This window comes from Tiliqua scincoides, chromosome 5 (assembly GCF_035046505.1).
Source record: "Tiliqua scincoides isolate rTilSci1 chromosome 5, rTilSci1.hap2, whole genome shotgun sequence".
Lineage (NCBI taxonomy): Eukaryota > Metazoa > Chordata > Lepidosauria > Squamata > Scincidae > Tiliqua > Tiliqua scincoides.
Window position 1 is genome coordinate 39223994 of NC_089825.1, and position 21529 is coordinate 39245522.

The window sequence follows — 21529 nt, forward strand, 5'->3', positions numbered from 1 at the left end:
TGAACATGAAACAAAGCCTCTTTCAAGGATGCTTGTCTAGTCTGTTTTTGACCACTCCCTGAATTCTCTCACATTTTGGATGATTAAATATCAGATGTAGGCCCTAGAATCTGCATTAATTATTTCTCTTGTTCTTTCTAGAGCTAAAGCCGTTTGATTTTTATTTATGGTTTTGCAACACAGCTTTACCAGCAAGAATTGAAACCACATATTAGATTCCATTTTAACTTTTTAATCATCAGTGCTCATGAGTAAGTTTTCTGAACCACCACCAAAACAGGCTTCTCTGAAGGCCATTTAAATCTCTTGAGGAGAATTCAGAAAGGTAACAGCAGTCAAAGTTATATGTTCATTATCTCTCATTAGCTTTCCATCCTCTCCCTGAGATAAATCGGTCCATCATGTCCAAAGCTCTTTCAGGTTGGTCATAGGGCACGATGTGTCCTGCACCTCGAACAATGTCCTGTGGGAAGTAAAAGAAAGTATAATCTAGAAATTATAGAAAAAATGCTACTTCCGAGACCTTCTAATGTTGGTCCTAATAAATACTGAGGTAAATGTAGATCAGGGGTTTTGTGGCAGTATTAATTAGGAGTGGACCTCAACAAGTGGGAAACCCTGGCCTCTGAGCGGCCCGCTTGGAGGCAGGCTGTGCAACATGGCCTTTCCCAGTTTGAAGAGACACTTGGCCAACAGTCTGAGGCTAAGAGGCAAAGAAGGAAGGCCCATAGCCAGGGAGACAGGCCAGGGACAGACTGCACTTGCTCCCAGTGTGGAAGGGATTGTCACTCCCGAATCGGCCTTTTCAGCCACACTAGACGCTGTTCCAGAACCACCTTTCAGAGCGCGATAACATAGTCTTTCGAGACTGAAGGTTGCCAACTAATCAGATTAACACTCTTAAGTTGTTGTTTTTTTAATTGGATTTCACTAGATTCAAGTTTTTACTTGGATTTTACCAGCTCCATGGTGGTAGAGCATAAGCTTTGCATACAGAAAGTCCTGGGTTCAATGCCTGGCATCTCCAAGTCAGGCTAGTAAAAAAAAAAAACCTCTACTTGAAACCATGGAGAGCCACTGCCAGTATATAGACAATACCGACTTAGGTGGCCCAAGGTCAGATTCAAAATAAAGTACAAGATACATACTCGTAGATGCATAAATGAATATGCTGCAAGCAGAACCTTCATGGAATAGGTGTTAATTGAGATAAACAAGATGGAGCCGTGTTTCTCAAACTGTGGAGCAGTGGTGGGTCACGAGCAAATTTCAGGAACAGCAGACAATATAAGTTATCCTCTCACTTAAACCCACAAGCTTCCTCTCCTCCACGGTTCCACTCCATTCCCCTCTTCCTTTTCAAATCCAAGGAAGGAGGAGGAAAGAGGAGGAGGAAAAATGGTGGATGCAGGCAGGTGCAGAGGCAGGTGCCCCTGAAAATCTGCTACCTGATGCCACAGACTCAGTTGGCCTCATGGATAGGCTGGCCCTGAAAATGGAGTATGAATCAAGGCTTGGGCATTGGATATGGTTTTTCAAACACAAAAACATACTGAAACTGCATTGCTAATTCTCATTTTCAACGTTACAGGTTCTCTCCTCACTATATGACGTTGATCTTAATTCATCAAATAGTCTTCCACCACTAAAAGCTTTAAGTAAAACAGCATCTTAAAGTTATTCCAGAGAGAATCTTTACTGGGGCCAACAATCAAAGTCTGGCGCCTTAAAGGAGGGGGGGGGGAAAGCACACAAAAGTCAGACTTCCATCTTGGCTGTTCACTGCCACAGTAACCTCTGTGGAAGCACAGAGCTAGCTGAAGGCCCCAAATGTGGTATTTGTATTTCAGAATACTGCGTTTAAGTTTAAAATGCAATTGGCTATGGAACTCTCTATTACATCCAGAGTCTATACAAAGCTAAAGGTCATGGTGTCATTTCCCCCACTAGCATTATTACAGGGGGTTGTTCTGTTTAAATCTTTAATATACATTAACCTCTTTGCTTCCAAGAATTAGCCAACCAATATTCACAGCATATCAGTCTGTGATCCTCAAAATCAGAATGCATGACTACTCAGATGTAAGCCCCATTGAGTTCAACAGGGATTACTGCCAGGTAAAGTGTGTATTGATTGAAGTCTAAGATGCTGAGCAACACGCATAGGCTGGCATTCCACAACTCTGGGAGCACATGGATATTCCCTATATTCAGCAATGAAGAGGCCCTATTTGCATGGTCTTGTGGGACTGTGGCTATAATTTGCATCCTTTTTATATTTATAATATGCATCCTTTTTATATTCATAAACAGACAGCACTAATAATGCACCATATAAAATACATAAGGATCAGCAAACCTTCAAATATGCACTTATTCACACTTGATATGCAAGGTGCTTCCTAAGAAACACAGAGCCCAATCCTATCCTATGCATGTCTACTAAGTTCTAGTATAGTCTGTGTGGCTTACTCCAAGGTAAGTGTGGATAGGATTGCAGTCATAATAGTGCAAATCTGGACTACCCTTCTGGTAACATGCTTAGAAGGAGCATTTCATCCAAAAGAACAGTATTAGAAATGGATGGCAAGTATGATTTTCGTGCAAATTTACCCCTGCTCCCACCACTTATTCTTCTCTTCTTTTGTCTTCTCTTTTGTTAATCTTTCACAGTTAAGGTATGTATCAGATGTAGGTACTATCGACAAGAATGCTGAAGCATGGACACAGGGATATAGCCAAGACACTGTGCTTCCACTTCAGCCAGAAAAGAACATCCTTTCCCCAAGGTGAGAAAGAGTTCAGGTTGCATGTACAATCCACTGCTGGTCTTTCCCATTGCAAGAACCAGATGTGATAAATTTATCTGGGACACACACTGTAAGCCCAAGAAACCATCCTCAGACCACAGCCACCACACTCATTTTACTTTGGCTTTGGAATCCGTTTGAATCACAAGTGCTGGCTGTATTTTACATCCTTCCAGACAGTCCTCCTCTCCTTAATCCAATCACTGCCATGACTAGACACTGCTAAATGCTCCACAGAGACCTGCAGTGCTGTTCCAGGCTTCAGGCCTAATTGCAAAAACCGAAGTCACACACACACACACACACACACACACACACACACACACACACACAAAGGACCGTTTCAGTCAAAGTTGTAAACAGCTGCATTTCTCTTCCTCCTCCACCCAGCTTCAAAAAGGAACGCACAAGATATTGGAGATAACTTAGCCAACACAGCTCACAGGATTCCATTCCCAATGGCATTCATGCGCAACAAAACAACAGGAGAATGCAATGCCTTTGCTTACATCTACTGTGACCCAAACTTCCTCTTTGACCTTCTGATGTTTAGAAAGTACAGGAGGGAAGCAGCTGTAGGATGTCACTGTGTTGTCTGCTCATGAATCTTCAACAGACCAAAAGGAAGCCAACTCCTAGAGAGTGTTAAAAATATATATCTGCTGGAAACCATCTCCTGAATGTAAAACTGTGTATTTCTGTATGTTCACAGAAATATTGTATAAACTCGTTGTGTATACGTGAAATGTGTATGAGAAAATTGCTCAAATCCCTGAACAACATTCCCCCCATATAACACCCAAGAAACTTGAAGCTGGCACTCCAAACCCATGTAAGCCTAACCATTGGACAAGCTGCTGCAATGCTGTAGAATCTCCTGGACCACTCGATGTAATCAGAGTTAAGGCATCAGCAACAGAATGAAGAAAATTAGTACAGTGTAGTAAGTGAAACGTCTGTTTGGCTGACAGGGTAATTACTCCCTTACTTGTTTGTTTGTTCCCTTACTTGTTCAAACATTTGTTCTCTTACTTGGGGTAAGCCTTCAAAGCTGGGACTGGTCTACTTAGACCTGCACCAGCGAAATAGCTGGTGCAAGTCTACATAGAACCAATTTGGGAGATTGGGTCCAGGAGGGGGTTTGAATTTGGTGGGCACCACTGCTGCCAAACTCACCCCTTCCTGGACCTGTTCCACCCACCCCTATCCTGTTCCTCCCTCCCCTGCCAGCTTACCTGGGTTGGTGGGCCTTCCCTGATCCACCACCACCACCACACATGGAGCTACTCCAACCTCTGTGCCAGGATTCTGGGAGTACACTGCTCCATGCAGTGCTAGAGAGGGTTTTGCAACTGCCATAAGGCAATAGCTACTGGTGGAATGGTACTTCCACCAGCCAATAAGCTCAACAGGATTGGCTTTTAAGTGGACAAGAAAGTCAAAAAGGGGACAATAAAATTCTCATCTTTCATTGAACTAACCAGTAAAATATTTGGCTACAGGTCTCAAGTCAGTAAGCATTTCAAAATATAACACTGTTCATAGTAGTATTACCATATAATTTGGGTTGTCTGTTGTGAAGCATAGGACAACAAATACATAAGATTCAACACTTCTGAAATCTCTGTGTACTCCATGTGCTACCAGGTTGGGGCTTGTTTTTATTTTTTTAAAGTATTAACTGCAAACAATAAAACAAATTTCAGCATGTTTCCATTCCTGGGAATTTCCTTTTAAAATCTACCATCAATTAGGGATTAATTATACTCCAATGGAAACCAGACATTTTGATTTACAAACTGTTGTGCTTCTACTCTGTCCCTAATGCTATCCTGTTATTTCAATATGGAAATAATTCACACAAGAACAGCATAAGCATTTTTTGTTTGTATGATAAATAATTTGAAAACTGAGTTGCAGTATCTTTTAGCTTTCATTCCACACTGGCCCCAAGGATTAAGTGCTTTGGTTATCAAGTGATAAAATAAGTCATTCTTGGAAGACATCTGTGAAAGAATCAGTGATTTGGCTTGGCTTGGCTGTCTTTAGACAAGTGGTTCTTTGTGGTTTGCTCAGGATATCTATGAGTTGCATACTCAAACCAGCAAGCAGAATACTGCAAAACAGATGTGCACATAGCCATGGTCTTAATTGGACAGGCAAACTTCAGGAAGAACCAAGCAAAGGAGGCCAAAACCTGGCTTTACTTTTAGCATCAGTAGCCAAGGGGACTGGTTTCACATGCAGCCCCTCAACTTTGTGGGGATATTCTGCAGAGCCACTATCTGGATTCCCACTTCCTGGTTGAAATACAATGGGGATACAGTAAACCACACAATTGTCTCCTAGCATACAACTCAGTATCCCTAGGCTTCATGTATACAGCACATCTCACAGCTGTCACCAATTAATCTTAACCATGACAAATCTTGGTAGAGGAATAAAAACTGACTGCTATGTTGAGCAGAATCTTGAAGAAGGCAGCATCCTAAGAGGATCCTAAAATACAAAATTTAGTGCACAGATGGGAGGAATGACATAAGTTGGTCAAATGCACATAATAGAGGAATAATAAGAAATTAGGGTGCGCAGTGGTGTCGCTAGGAGGTGCAGGCCACATGGGGGAGTGACACCACTACTGGCCAACATCTTGGTATTTTTCCAATAATACCATAATATTATATATCAATCGACGCATAATTTCATGAAGAATACAATGAAACAAACTGCACTGAAATCTCTAATCTATCAAAAGTTATAGCCAAAACCCAGCAGGGGCAGGGCAATGGTACATTACCGGGCCCACCACCTGGGGCACTGCCCGAATGATGCCACTGGGGGTGCAAACAGGATACTGAGGAAGAGAACAAGTTGAGAGTCATCTCTGATAGTTCCTGAGAATGTAAGGGATCTGTGAAGCAACAGAAATGCTATTTAGGCTGACTGCAAACCAACCAGATTAGAGGCCTCCTGTTTCAAAAATAATTTTCTGAATGCAGCCTCTTTTCTCTTTCAAGACCACCAAAGCAGTAGCTTCTTCCAAACCAATAAGCATCAAGTCACACATGCCAGAAAAGACTGTTTAGGCAAAAAGGAGCTGGATGTGTCACAACCAAAGTGTTCTGCGGTATTAGCCAAATGTTGTCAGTGCTACGGCAAGAGGGAAGCTATGGCACAGTGGATGAGCATAGAAGTTGTAATTCAAGGGCTTAATAAGTAAGGACTTATGGGTGCATCAAGATCACTAGCGCTGTGTTCAGAAGGAGTGTCAATCATTAGAACACTAGCAAGGGAGTTGAACTTCAGGTTCAGTATCATGGCACCATGGGTATAAGTACCATGGTATAAGCCTTAGGACCAGTGAGGCCCAATGTGGGGCACTCACACAGAGTCCCCCACTCACCACGTAGCTGCAGCAAGTGCAGGCACAGTGAACCAGATGCTTGCGGTGATGTGTGAAAAAGCACAGCATCAGGAAATAGTTGACGGTGACATTACGTCATCACCAACTATTTCTGGGATGTCCATTTCAGGCCAAACATTCCCAGGGGTGGACAAGAAGCCCACAGTCCATTTGCCGCACTGCCCTCCTAGGTTGCCAGATGCTGGCTGCAGCAGTGGGAGATCCATGTGCCACCCCAGTGCAGGGGCTCCCAGAGAGTGGGGCCCAATGTCATGGCATAGGTCACACTGCCCTAATGCTGGCCCTGGGTATAAACTTTATACCAATCTTCACACACAAAGGATAGCCGAAGAGTGGGTCAGCCCAATGGTCAACCTAGCTTAGCACAAGTCCCTTTCCAAGTAGTCCCCTTTGAGGACCTTCCTACACTGAAGATTCCAGAGACTGACCCTTGAATCTCAACCTCATAGAAAGCAGGACTGATTTTCTGCCTGTATGCTAAACACCATCATGATGACCCCAAAACACAATTCTGCACACACTTCCTATGCTCATGAAAAGTTCATATGAATTACTACCACAAACCAGGCAACCCACAGAAGGTTCTATAAAACTGCCATTGTAATATGTGGCATGAGGAACTTGGCCTTCAAAGCAAGAAGCTACATTTTATGTCTGACAAAGAGTTCAACGGAGCCAGGAATTTCTTCCTGGGAACTATCTGCCCTAGGCAACAGCTATTCCAAATCTATTTAGCAGCTTCTTCCTTCAATCAGAAACATGAACTTACATATTTGCTTACTTCAGTTCAGAGTCCTTCAGAAAATTCTCAGAAGGCCCCAGTTTCAGGAATGCACTTTTAAGCACAGCATTTTAAGACCCTGTGAAAGCTAGTGAAATTTAAGCTCTCCCATTGTTACTGAAATAAAGCCAAGTAGCCAAGCTCTTAAATCATTGTGAAAACTCCAGCAGGCATTATTTGTTTCTAAATTGCATTCTGACTGAACATTTTTTTCCCTAGCAAAATTCCAGTAAAGTAGATATTACCCACATTTGACTCCACAAGGTCATTTATTAGAAGCACTTACTGGAAAATGAAATGTCTATAAACGTAGGAGAGACCGTGAAAGATAACACTTCAGTTTACACTTACTCCCTATGAAAAGTTTACTATGAAAACTGCTGGAATTGCTTTCTTCATTACACGAATGCTTTCTTCATTACACGAATGAATGCCGGAATTGCTTTCTTACATTACATTTCTTCAGTACACGAAGATTACAATAGGCCAGTTCAGTTTTTACAAAAACTTGCAGATCGTCACATGGCGCTGGTCAGTGAAGCCAGAATGAAATGGTGTTGATCAATGTTCTTTGACGTTGGGGTTGCAACCCCAACGGGGTCACGAAGTCTTAGTTCTGGGGTCGTGGCAACTTACAGGAATGAAAAAGGTTGAAGGTCACTGGACTGGAGCAACACCAGGTAAAGGGAAAGGCATCTGCTGTACCCCTTCAGCTACCAGGATATCGTGTCCCAGTCCTCTCAGGTTCTTAGCAATTGTTCTAAAAATAGCTTTCACTAGTGCCAGGCTTCATGATAACCTTTCCTGCTTTAATAAGAATATTTGGTTAGAGTGAACAGTGCTGGGAGAGTGTTACAGGACGACAACATGGGCAGGGTGGGCAGATAGAGTCCTGGGAGGGGGTGGGATCAATGGTGGATCCCCAGTCTTATACTTATTTATTTAGGTTGTGGCACAAAGAAGGTTGAAGACCACTGGTGTTGATTAATGCAAGCAGCCAGCAGGAGTAAGTGGTGGTTGGGGAGCATTGTAAATTTTAGATGAATTAAATCTGTGTTTTCTAACACACAGTTCTAGGTTTCTGTGGAAGCAGTTTGATGATGGGCTTCTAACTCCTTAGCATTTGGTCCATTTAAATGACTAGGGGCGCAATCCTAACCAACTTTCCAGCACTGGCATAGCTCTGCCAGTGGGGCATATGCTGCATCCTGCAGTTGGGGGGCAGTTATGGAGACCTTCTCCATGGTAAGGTAATGTTTGTTCCCTTACCTCAGAGTTGCATTCCCCTTATGTCAGTGCTGGAAAATTGGTTAGGACTGTGACCTAGGTGCTTTAAATCAGCCCCCTCACAAAAAATGTTAGCCTTAAATTCCTAGTCTATGAGCTATCAAATACACAGATCTGTGCTTAGGATGGGTTATGTTGACTGTTGCACCAGCAGAATGTCAAAACTATTTACCTGCTCTGAGTTAACAATTCTGGATTATTCCCAAAACAATTCACTGCATGATATTTCATATTTAATATTCATTGGGGAGAAGGATCAGAAGGATGAAAACTTTGGATTGTGCTTTCTTTTTTAGTGTACATATATTACGTGACTTTGAATGTCTCCCTTTGGCATACTTGGGAATATACTGAACCCCTGTCTATTCGCTTCTCCTCAGACAAAGCAAAGAAGATGGGCTGGGCTTCTAATATTTGGTCCACAGACTGCATAGCTTTGCTATGTGAGCACTGTTTGTTTCAAAATGCCAGCCGGCGTTCCAAGAGTCGTTGAGGAACTATTGGAGCAGGGCTAAAGGAGCAGAGCACACTTGCAAGAGCCCACAATGAACTTCATTATACGTAGTGCATGTGAACACACTGAACCATTTGTGATAAACCAGCGCAGCGCAATACAAAATACTCCATTAACTATTTGCAGCTGTTGCAGAGAAAAAAATATGAAGCTTCTGTGCCAGCAGGCATCAAGGGTGAATGCCATCTTTGTCAACAGTGAATCACAAACAGCAACCCTGATCAGCAGCTCAGTGTTTGATGTGAAATTATATTTATTTTTTAAGTTCAGATTTTTCTCTCATTCCTTCTTCCCAGCTGGAATCCACACTGAAAGTTAAACAACAAACATCTGACCCAAGATCTGACCCATCATGATCTGTACTTGGCAGCCAGGTAATAGGACTATGTTCATACCAATGGCACCCTTGTGATATTCAACCATGGGGAGAGAATATTGATTAAAGGCATGTCCAGACAGCAAGTTCCCACTGTCCAATCAGGTTCTGTAGCATACAACAAAGAGCATGAGAACATGGATTCAGACAAATGTGCCTCTAAGAGCACAATCTAGAACAGGGGTGTCCAAAGTTTTTGGCAGGAGGGCCACATAGTCTCTCTGACACTGTGTCGGGGGCCGGGGGAAAAAATAATTAATTTACATTTAAAATTTGAATAAATTTACATAAGTTTACATAAATGAATATATTAAAGATGAACTTATATGAATGAATGAAGGTTTTTCGATAGCTCAAGGCCTATAAAAGGCCTTGCACAAAGCAAGGCTGGTCTTTGCTGCCGCTGCTGCATCACAGACATGAAACAGCAAGCAGTGGAGGAGGTCCCACAGCTCACATGAGAAGTCAAACAGACGCCCTCACGGTGAGATCAGTTGCGTCGGGCCAGAGTGGGCTCCAACAAATCTCCGGAGGGCCAGAGGCTCATTGGAGACTGGGGGCTGCCTGGGGGCCCCATTGAGAGGCCTCAAGGGCTGCAAGTGTCCCCAGGGCCGAGGTTTGGGCACCCCTGATCTAGAAGATGCGCTTGGCTGGTGCATTTCCCTGGTGCCAGCCTGGGAGTGTTGCAAAACATGCCATAAAGCATGTTTGTGACTACTCTTGAGCCAGTCATTTATTTAGAGTATTTTTATCCCGTCTTTCTCCCACACCAAATGGGACTCAAGGTGGCTAACAATGTAAAAGCACCAACCCCCAGTATCAGTTAAAAGCCCTCCTGAATAAGAAAGTCTTGAGGCCCCACAGAAAGGTCTCCAGAGAGGGAGTCATTATACATTCAAGGGAAAAGGAATTCCATAAGCAAGGCATCACCACCGAGAAATGGTGAGGACATGCACCGGCATGGCAGTGCCGGATCCCCACCAGGAGAGGGTAAGTTTACACTCCACAAGGCCAGAGCAGGGGGTTTGGAGAGGGTGGCAGGAAGGTGGATCAGAGATGGAGAAGGGGAGTTTTGGAAGGGGGTGGGCAGATTGGCACCGGGGGTGGGAATGGTTGTGGCACTTTAGGTCAGATCCTAACCCCTGGCCCACTTGACCTTACATGGGATGCTCAGATTTGCATCAACGATTTTGCTGGGGCAAATCTGAGTAGCCCCATGGGGGGCTGGTGCACAACACAGGGCAAAGGGGAAAAATCCCCTTACCCCAAGTTGTTCTCCAGATGGCATCTAACTTGCACTGGATACAATGCAGGCCATACAGCCTGCATGTTCCAGCGCACGTTAGGATTGGGCTGTAAGTTTGATGGGGCTTATTCCTAAGTAGATGTGCATAGGACTGCAGCCTTAAACAATATAATAGAAGGTAGGGAGTTACTGCTGATGTGCCCAGAGGGTTACTTTTGCCCAGTGAGATTATTTTCTTTTCTATTTAACAACAAAATAGATGGGTATAAGTCTGCTTTAAATATTGGCTACAAACCTAATAGAGTGGTGCTAGAGCAATGCTCTACTAAAATACAGTGTTTGTATCTTAAGAAGTTTTCTTCCCTTACCTGATAGAATTCACCTGCTTGGCGTACATAGCCAGCTACTTCTGAATCTTTAGGATCTATTTTCCATACAGTTCTGTTAGCATTCTTGTACTCTTCCACTTTGGTCCACGGCACGCTAGGCAGAAATCGTTCTGTCAATGGGGGACCTACGAGGATGTCAAGCTGTCCATTGTACAAGAGAACCTGGAAAATATGCATTAAGTCAACAGCTTGCAAGAAAACAGGAAAACTCAGACAAACAAGGTGTTATCTGATGAACATGGTCCTGTGAATCTTAGTCATGGTCCACCCATGGGATCAAGCAACGATTCCATTAATGATGCAAAATGTATCAATCAATGAAACAGTCAAAATTATGAACACAATGTGATAATCTTTCGGCAAGGCCTGAAGACCCTTCTGTTTAGAAAAGCCTTCTGAGTTCCTGGCCTTTTTAACATCTCTTAACATCTCTTAATATTTTTTAACATCTGTTTACAGGCCTGATCCTTTTTTAATTTGCTGCACTATGCTCTTATCTGACTAGTATTTATCTGACTACTGTTTTTACAATGTTACAATATGTTATTTTTTATCTGTTTTAAACTATGTTTTTAATGTGTTTTAACTTTGTTTTGTAAGCCGCCTTGAGTCGCTTCGGGGAGAAAGGCGGGGTAAAAATAAAGTATAATATAATAATAATAATAATCTGCATGTGCAGCAAAAAATTCTATGCTGGCACTACAGTTACTGAAACTGACCTGGGACAAAGATCTAAGAGCTAAGACAGAGAAGCTCAACTGAGATACTGTATGGGTTCCTGGGATGTACCATTTCAGAGAGTAGAGGGGGAATCAAATAAGGATAAGCTGAAACAGACCTCCTGACTTTGCAGCCATGTTCACAGGCTACAAACAAGCGCTTCAGTTTTTGGCAATATGGGGGGGAGTGCAATCAGGGACGAAGTGTTAAATCCTAGTTGTAGTAGAGAACAGGAGGTAAAGGTGGGGCAACACTTGAATTTCTGGATAGCGCTGGCAGTCCCAATAGCAGCCATACTCTCTTTTCTCCTCCAACATGCACTCAAGCATGTCCCCTTCTGATCCTTCTAAAGTGAGGTCAAAGCAACAGAAAAAAAATGTTCTCAAAGCTGTTGTCAAAATGAGACATCTGATAAGGTACTTGGAATTGTGAGGTCACCACGTTTACAATGTGATCTCACAACTGGTTGAAATCACAGGGTAAGGAAGAAGACATCCAGCAGAGGGGGAAAAATGGCATTGCTACATATTCTACCCACATGCTTTTTGAAATGGATATTCCCATGGAGTTTCTGTTCATATTTTTCCAGCTCTAACTCATCCAGCTATCACAATATGTTTTTCTTCAGCAAGGTTTAAAAGATTTGCTTGCAACAGCATATCAAACGGCAAAGGCACATTTTATTTTAATTGGAAACAATAAAACAGCAGCACTTTAGTTACTGAAGCATATATACTAGGGGCTTGCATTTCAGACATGAAAGTTAACAAGAGCTCAGCTTAACATTGGGATCTGAAAAAGCTTCCAAGTTTTTTACTTACAATTCTAAGATGTCATTTCACCTTTGGTGTGTAACCATAGTTATACAAAGTAATAATGGATCATCACCATCAGCCAACAAAACCCAGGTCTCTGAATATCAAATGCCAGTACATAATAGAAGTTAGGTCTCATTATTCACGAGGGATGACAAAAAATGCACTAAAGCAAATTATTCAAAAAACAAAGTCCCTTTGCTCCCTTTGATTTAAAAACAGCCTTGCTGACCTTTTGAAATGCACACATAGGCAATCAGTCTCTCTCCAGGCACTTGGGCTTCACTAGAAGGCAGCAATCCCTCCCTTCATCAGAAGCCCCAGTGAGGAGGAAAGAATGGAGGTGGTGATAATCACTGCCATTTAGCCTTCTTTCACATGCTCAGGGGGAAGGGAGAAGCCTGGAGAGAGAATGATTGATGGATTGTTAGTAGGCTGCCCTCTCTCGAATTAACGAGGTTATTGTGAAAAGACTGTTTCCCTTTCATTAAAAGGGCCCTTCAGCGTTGAGATAGAAAAATATGCGGAATCTGTGGATAATTAGGTTATACCTGTAATCACTTGCATGACTGTCTCTCTATAATAGTAAAAAGCAGTGTTTTTTTAAAACTGTGATTTTAAAGGGGTGCATTTTTTCCCTTTTCCAGGGATCAGCACATTCCTTCTCATTTGCAGGGACCATTCATATTGAGTCAAATCAGTGTATAAAAAATCTGTGTATAACCAACTCGGACCTGTATATCATTGAAATGACAGTAGTCAAACATGTAAACATTTCCATTTGCTCAAGAAGATTTACAACAGAAATGTAATAAATATTTTTTTTAAAACCATAACACAGGTCTCATTACAGCAGCAATAGCAAAAACCAAATGTCAGAGAAAAGGCTTGTTCTCCACATGCTAATTTTTCATGTGCAAGGATGTATCATTTAAGAATATCAAGCAACTATAAGTGCAATTGGGCATTGTAGCTAGGAAGCATTCATTCCTTTCATGGATCCTTGTATGAGAAGGAACACCACCAAAATACATGGCAGGTTGTTTTGCAGGTTCTGCCCTCTCTTTTAATTCAAAAAGAAGTTTAGGCTTTGTACTCTGGCTCAATGAATGGAAAAGAAGATTTAGAATAAAGATTCTATTAATGTACATGTCACCAAAGAGTAGAAAAAGGGGGAATATATCTTTGCACCAACATCTCTCATCCCACAAACCTGGTTTAAGTTTCTCTTTCAATCCCATACCCAAACAGCAGATATGTTTTGTATCAATCAAGATCTAACAGCAGACTGTTCGGGCTCAGCCAAGATAGAACCCTTTGTATGGCTACAACGCACACATGTTTCCTATGAACTATTAATTCTTTGTTACTGAAAAAATCCTGATGGGGTTAAAAGCCTTTTCTATAAGACTCGCTCAAGCTAGCTCAAATAAAATAATTGCACTGTTTATATGAAGGAGCTATGCCTCAAAGACCTTGATTCTCCATGGCCTCTGCAAAATTTTCTGCAGCTGTTACACTCAACAATATGGGAATAATTACAATTACCAGCAAAAAGACAGACCCAGCGCATAACAGAACAGGCCTATTTAGTTAGGTTAAACATCTTTACAAACCAAAAAGTCATATACTATAAACTGCAGTGTTCTTTAATTTCTGTTTAATAGTTTTAATACACTGTTTTCATAAAGTTTGCAGCATATGTTTCTGTAAATATATAACTGCACACACAGAGGTCTTTTAATAAAACTCCTTTGAATTGCTTAAATTTCAAAGCTTCTATAATTATACAGCCAACAGAAGTTAGCACTTTTTTTGTTTGTGTGGTTTTTAAAAAAAAACACAAAAAACCTCTGGCAATACTTACCAATGAAGTGTCAACTAATAATTATTCATGTGTTCAAAGTTGATAAGTGAGAAAGAAAATGAAATTCTAATGAAATTTATTTACAAGAACTTGTATGAACTGTACGGAGTTCATACAGGTGGTGCCTAGGTATCCGCAAGGGATCCATTTTCAGCACCCCACAGATAATGAAATCTGCAGATTTTGCACCTTTAAACCCTCTGAAGGTGGCTGGAGCTGTGCAGGAGGGAAACTAGAAGTCACTTTTTTGTGCTCTGGGGCCATTCTGAAGCCCACAGAGGCTGTGGGCAGATGCATATAACTTCTGCAGGTTTCAGAAAACCTTCCAGAGGCGACCCAACCTGGTCTCCTTCAGAAGGTTCAGGTTGGGCAAAGTCTGGCTCAACATGGGTACGGGGGACCCTCATTGAGCCAGAACTGAAGATGAAAATTAGCAGATAAAGAGGCTCAGCCTGTGCACTTTTTTTCAATAAAGTCCACAATTTAATTCAACAAAATGCATGTTATATATAAGCACATGTTTCATGTGCAGTGACAAAATATTTCCTATAAGAGCACTTTAAAGTACTACAACATTTTTCCTTTTATCTGGTCTGTTTCAAGAAATATTATAGGCAGGTGCTTTTACACTTTAGGAATAAAATATCAAAATACAACACAACTACTATATTTGTTGTCAGTGAGAAACATTTTCATGGAAGTTTTGTCATCCTCTAATCTTGAAGATTCTAATCCTGAACCCTGCCTGGATTTACAGTACTGTTCTTTCTGACTGTTCAGATATGGATCACATTCTTTCCTTGATGAGCATCGCACCTTGAATCAACAACGTTGCAATGTGTTCTCTATGCAAAAAACTAGATTAGGCATAAAGTCAATTTGTGGCTCAATCCAAGTACTTCTATTGCAACTTTTTAAAAGTCACTCTTCTATACTACACTAATTTGAACACTGTTTTGCAGTTTAAATGAGTTTAAATAGGTAACAGAATATTTAATCAGTCAGCTTTTGAAAATGATGCAAACTACCCAGAATTGTCATGTGAACATGGAATAATAGAACATGTGGTAGCCTTACACACAGTTATATAGGGATAGTGTCAGGCCCCGTCAATCAACAGAAGAAGGAGAAAGGAATCCAACAGAGCTACAGTAAACAGCTGAATGAAGGCCTCTTTGGATTACCCCTGGGATTTTGAAATGAAGCTGATATTCCAGATGCAAAAACATATGCACTTGGCATATTTCTTTAACTCATATCTGCTCAGCCCACACGTGTATACATTTGATCCCTGTTGTGTATATGCAACGTTGGGCAGAAAGGGCTTAAGATAATAAGTCAAATCAAAGCAAGTCAACTTTGTACAGAAAAGCAGTGTAGAAATGCACCTCTTAAAGCGGCAAAATAAATCAAAACAAATATGACAGCAAAACAAGTAATCCCTTACCAATTTAACAATTAACAATTGATATAAGCCTACTATTAAAACATGAGCAACAACTAAAGTTGCTGAGAGTGAGGGGTCAAGAAAAATTCAGAGAAGAAACTACGAAGTTCTGTACCAGCAGCAGTGATCAAGAAACTTGAAGGAATCCCATGGTTCAATCCTATCCCCAGTGGCCACTGGTGTAATAGTGTTGTGCCAGCAGAGGCTGCATTGCAGCAGTTGCAAAGCAGCCTCCAAATGTGCTGCAGACCCAATGGCAGGGAGAACAGCGCAGCTTCTGTGTGCCGGCGGACAGTTGAAGATCTGCTGGCTCGGTTAAGCTGGTGCAGGGGGTTGGAAGAAGGTGGAAAGGGGATCAAACAGGGCGTGGGTGGATGGAATGGGATGGTGAGAGGGTGCATCAGGCCCAGGTTTGGCCACAGCAGTGCATGCCAAATCCCAACCCCCTTCCCAGGCCTGGTCTTCCTTCATGGATCTATATAAACTAGATATTGCTGGCACTGGTCTGAGGTGTCCCAAAATGGCTGCCTGGGATCACCCCGGAACAAGGGGACAAATGTCCCCTTAGAGGAGACCTCCAGAAGCCACAGAATACAGTGGTAGCCACACCTTGTGGTAATTGTCTCCCAATACCTTGGAGACTACCATGTTGACAGTTCCCGTTTAATCAACGCTCCTTCACACACAATGCCCAACTGAGAAGTACTGAGGTGACTGGCTATATAAAGAGCCTGTTCCCCCATCCTCATAACAACACTTCATGGGTGTAGCACTACAAGTCAAAGTGTAAGAATGGTTGTTTAAAAGCCCTTATGTGTCTCAAAAAAAAAATAAAAGTCACAACAACATGTAATACACAACCACTTCAAGTAAGTACTAATGTAGTGATGCATTTGCACCCTCAGCTTGCAGTTTCCAAACTAGTCAAAAAGAGTAGATTCAACTTTGCCTCTACTTAGAATATCACTTATTAAAACTTAACCTTTACTTACACTACAACCAGCTAACCAAGTTTAGCTATGCTGGTACAGACATTAAGGTTACTTCAAGGGATGTAATTAAGGACCAAGACATTACGACCTTAAATACTGGAACAAAGATGCAATTAGCAGGGATTTTATGAGCTGTCTTATGATAAGTGACAGGGCTGCCGCAATTTCCTGACTAGATGAACTCTTTAAATACTGCAATATGGAATCCTAACCCAAGGCAAGTTAACCTTTCCAAAATAGCTGCCATGGAGATGAAAAAAAGATATATTCCTCAACATTCTTCCTGTGGCTTCAGATACATCCTGTGCCCATGAAGTGCCTATAACCTGTTTAGAGCAAGTAGAAAGTAAATATATGTTGCAAACCTAACACATTATGATTTATCAAAAGCTCTGAGACATCAAGGGGCGGATCAAGGGCAGGCAAGTCGGCACAGAGTAAGACAAAACTCATGTAGGTCTCTAGAAGTAGCACTCAGATTACACAACCACTTGTTGGGCAAGACAGATCTGAAGAGATGCTTGCTGGAAAGTATCTGCAGAAACCAGAGACATGAAGGAGCTCTTGCAGCTGGGAGTTGACACAGCAGCTCAGAAACTGAGCTTCAAATTGGGACTTTCCTGGATCAAATCTTGCTTCTGCAATGAATTAACTAGGTGGCATTAGGCAAGCCATTCCCTGTCAGGTTCAGTTGAAACATGGGGGAAATAATACAGGACTACACACAGTTTGCTGTTTTAAGAGTTAGACAGATTCTTAGGTACATTTGGGGTACTGAAACAAGAAATGGTATTGGTTTTGCCCTGGTTGGTTGGCAACCTTCAGTCTCGAAAGACTATGGTATAAGCCTACAGCACCCAGTATTCCCAGACGGTCTCCCATCCAAGTACTAACCAGGACTGACCCTGCTTAGCTTCCAAGATCAGACAAGATCAGCCCTATTGGCTGTAGTTTGGGGGCTATGGCATAGCCACCTTACATGCTGATTCAAGCAGCTTCCTTATGAGGAAGACATGGCATTGGCTTCCTCATGAGGAAGCTGCTTACCAATCAGCATATAAGACGGCTATATAGTACCCTCAAAACTAGAGCCAGCAGATCTACAAGAGAGTACTTGTACATGCATGCTATCTATGAGACAGACACAGAAAACGTGCTCAACTTAGCATGGTATAGAAGTCATTCAAAATAAAAATCTGGCAGAAGTGCTAGTACGGGTACTCTTATGATAAAATAGTAATTATCAACACCTAGGGCACTGAAGAGTACCTCTATCTTAAGGACTGACAAGCTGATATATTTAAGAAAAAGCACTTCTCATTTCAAAGTAGCAGAAGGGAATCTTTAGGTGATGGAAGACAAAATATGTGTGGGTTAGTTCCTGAGATCTTTCCCTGGGCTCTGTTATGAACAATGGAGCCAATGTTGTAGGCGAGGGCTGAAAAACGGCCAATTCGCACATGTGCCATGTTTTTGTCATTGCCTGAACCAATTGGTGTAACATTTCCTCATGAGTGACACCGTAAAATATATCTGATGGGAAAACTTGATAAAAATTTAAGTGTCTCAGTTAACAGCTGCATTCTATTTTTTAAAAAACAAAGAAGTTACCAAAATGAAAGCAGAAAAAGGGCAGCTCAAGTCAATCTCACAACTGCAAAACTGGGAGGAAATGAAGCCAGAGCTCTGAAATATAAACAAGCACACAAATAACTGAGAAAGACATATATCCAGAATCCTCAGGAATGGGAAAGTTTTTGAAAAGGTTTTATGTCCTTTGAAGACTATAAAATGCATCTACAATGAAAAACAGGATGGTAACAGTCAAGGGACAAAAAAAAAAAGGCTTCTGGTATTTAAAAAAATTGGGAATGTATATGGAAAGATTAGATAAATGAGTAATCAAGATCCTTCCAATGTCACTGTCTTTCACTAATTTTTTAAAATTATATCTGCCATGTTCTTCCATTTATTTCATACATGCATACTGCACCTCTCAATGTAAAAATATTTCCAGATGGTGAATTGGAATTGCGGAAGATATCACCGAGGAGATAGGGTGTGGTGTCCACAGTGCCCCTTGCTCTAAGTAAATGCAGGGTTAAAGCCCAGATGGTAGCTGGAGGGGTGCTGTACAGCTGTAGCCACTAGAGGCTAAAGTGAACCTGGGAGCATATAAATAGCATATAAACAGAGGAACTAGTGGTGTGGGTTGTAGAAGGAGTGCAGGTTGGAGAGGAGACTGATGGCTTATTGAATTTGGAATCTGACTGTGGACTGTGACTTGGCTTAATGACTTTGGACTTTGACTTGGATACCCTGACTGATTTGACTGACTTACCTGGAACCTGACCTCGGACTGTAACTCGGCTTATTGGCTCTAGACTCTGATTTGGTAACTCTCATTGATTGGACTGGTTTACTTGGAATCTGTGGACTGGAACTGGACTCTGACTTTTGCTTGCTGCACTGGTGAGTTTCACAAGGGAAACTAATCAGCCTTAAGCGGGCACAAGGCCCAGTGGATTGGAATTTGGCAGAACAGATGGCTTACAATAAAATCAGTTCAAAACCACTGCACGTGCCCGATCTCGTCTGATCTCGGAAACTAAGCAGCGTCAGGCCTGGTTAGTACTTGGATGGGAGACCGCCTGGGAATTCTGGGTGCTGTAGGGCTATACCATAGTCTTTTGAGACTGAAGGTTGCCAACCAACCAGTTCAAAATCAAAACATAAGACATGATTAATCAAGGATACAGAATACAGAGCAGCAATTAACCTACTAAGGGTGCAATCCTAACCCCTTATGTCAGTGCTTTCCAGCACTGGCACAGCAGTGCCAATGGGACTTGTGCTGCATCCTGCAGTTGGGTGTCACTCACGGAGGTCTCCTCAAAGTAAGCAAGTGTTTGTTCCCTTACCTCAGAGCTGCATTGCCCTTATGTCAGTGCTGGAAAGCACTGACATAAGGGGTTAGGATTGTGTCCTAAGGCTAATCAACCCCATCCACCCTTAAAGCAATGTCTGAATAACATTTTTTCCACTGGCTGTGTGAAAGAGAGGCCCCAGGCAGGCTCCTCTGGGAAGGGCATTTTAAAGGACAATTACAGAAAATGCCCTGGTTCCTTGCACCCAGCTGATGTAGGTGCAGGTAACCAAAGCAAGGCCTGCATGGGTGATCTCAGTGCACATGGAAGTAGGTGGTCATTCAAGTATCCTGGTCCTAGATAGAATATTAATTTATACCCTGCAAGTATTTTGAATTATGCCCTGAAGCCAATTAAGTTCTTTAGGAAAGGTGTAATGTGCTTGGTGCAGCAAGTCCTGGCTAACAACCTGGCTGTCCTGTTCTCGATCAGCTATACTTTCTTCATCCTAATTAAAGGCATTCCCATATAAAACACTTAAAGTTTAGCTTGATTGTTATAACAACAACAAGGTATAAGAATGAAGGTTTTTCTTTTAACAGCCATGGCAGAACTCTTTCACAATCCTATTCTTTCCCAATGCCCAGTGGTACAGTGGCGCTGGCTGCTGCTGTTGTAACCTGTGGGGCCAGGGAAGCTGCCGAAGATCTCCTCGGGGTAAGGGAACTTTAGTCAAGTCCAGGCAGCTGCAATAGGTCTACTCTGATCTGCACCAGCCTTTGAGCTGGAACAGAATCAAGGAGGCCCATGTAGGGCTCCGCAACTCAGGAGGGGGGATAAGATTCAGTGACAGCCTCTGCTGCCATTCCCACCCCCACCCCAGCCTGATCCCCTCCTGTTCTGTCAGGGGGAGTTCCCAGTTCTGACCCCTCCCCACCTTCCCCCATCTCCCCGAAAAGTCTCCCCGTCTCTGCCCAGAGCTCCACTGATGCATCCTTCTGACAGCAAGGTTCAGCATCAACTGGTGCTGGGTTGTCTGATGGTCCTGGGTGTCTCCCACCAGCATTGTATTTTTATGAAACTCAGCACTGGCAGTGGGGCTGGAGCACGTGTCTGAGATCATAATAAATGTTGGTCTCGTTAGGATCAGGCCCTTAATGGTCAAAAAACTGACCTGATAATTCCATCATCTTCAAAGGTATTACAGCAAGCTTTGATAATATCAGTTAAACCAGTAGTTCCCAAACTTTTTTGTCTGGTGGCTGCCTTGATCTACTGGGCTATTGGCCATGGCTCCCCATTAGTGCTACAATCCTATACATCATATAGGAAGGAGGTGGGTTTTCGTGAGGATTCCACGGCTCCCCTGGCAGGTTTCCGCGGCTCCCCAAGGAGCAATGGCTCTTAAGTTAAACACCCAGTTTCAAACCATAGGTTTAGATTGCACTTTGTTGATGGTCCCAGTTAATATGGTCAAACAAACTATGAATTCACTAAAGAAACCATGATTCTGTATGACATCAGATGCAACTCACTGGTTAGCTGCTGGGTAAAAACACACATCCTAATTTAAAATTTTAATTACAATGCATTTTATTCAGTTCAGTTTCCTGAGGGTGTACAAAGTGCCACCCACAAAATACCCACATTTTGAATATTTATTGCCATTTTTAATTGGATTGGATTTTTTAAAAAACTTTATTGAGATTGGCCATCGCTACAAGGTTATTAAACATTTGTTAGCAGACAACCAGGACCCTTAAAGGGCTTCCAACCCTGTATAGAGGAAGCAGGTTTCTAATTTTGTTTTAATTAAATGAAGGAAGCTCATTTAACACACTATCAGTTTGACTTCCTCTAAATTACAGCATACTTTTTAAAGAGTTCTTAATTAGTTTTACTGCTTTTGCCCCTGAACTTTTACAGCAATGAGTAAAATGACATTTATTATCAGTGCCCTAATCCTTCACCAAGACCCACACTGTGTCCTGCCT

At 42.1% G+C, this 21529-nt stretch overlaps 1 protein-coding gene across 1 annotated transcript in view; it reads right to left on the reverse strand.

The window, feature by feature from the left end:
- Nucleotides 1–339: 339 nt before the first annotated feature.
- The window catches only part of CPVL (carboxypeptidase vitellogenic like), a 46142-nt gene continuing 24952 nt past the window's right edge, over nt 340–21529 (reverse strand). Inside the window, 2 exon segments of the mRNA XM_066628921.1 lie at nt 340–463; nt 10807–10989. Of these exon segments, the coding sequence (XP_066485018.1) occupies nt 353–463; nt 10807–10989 (294 nt within the window). The 3' untranslated portion in view covers nt 340–352.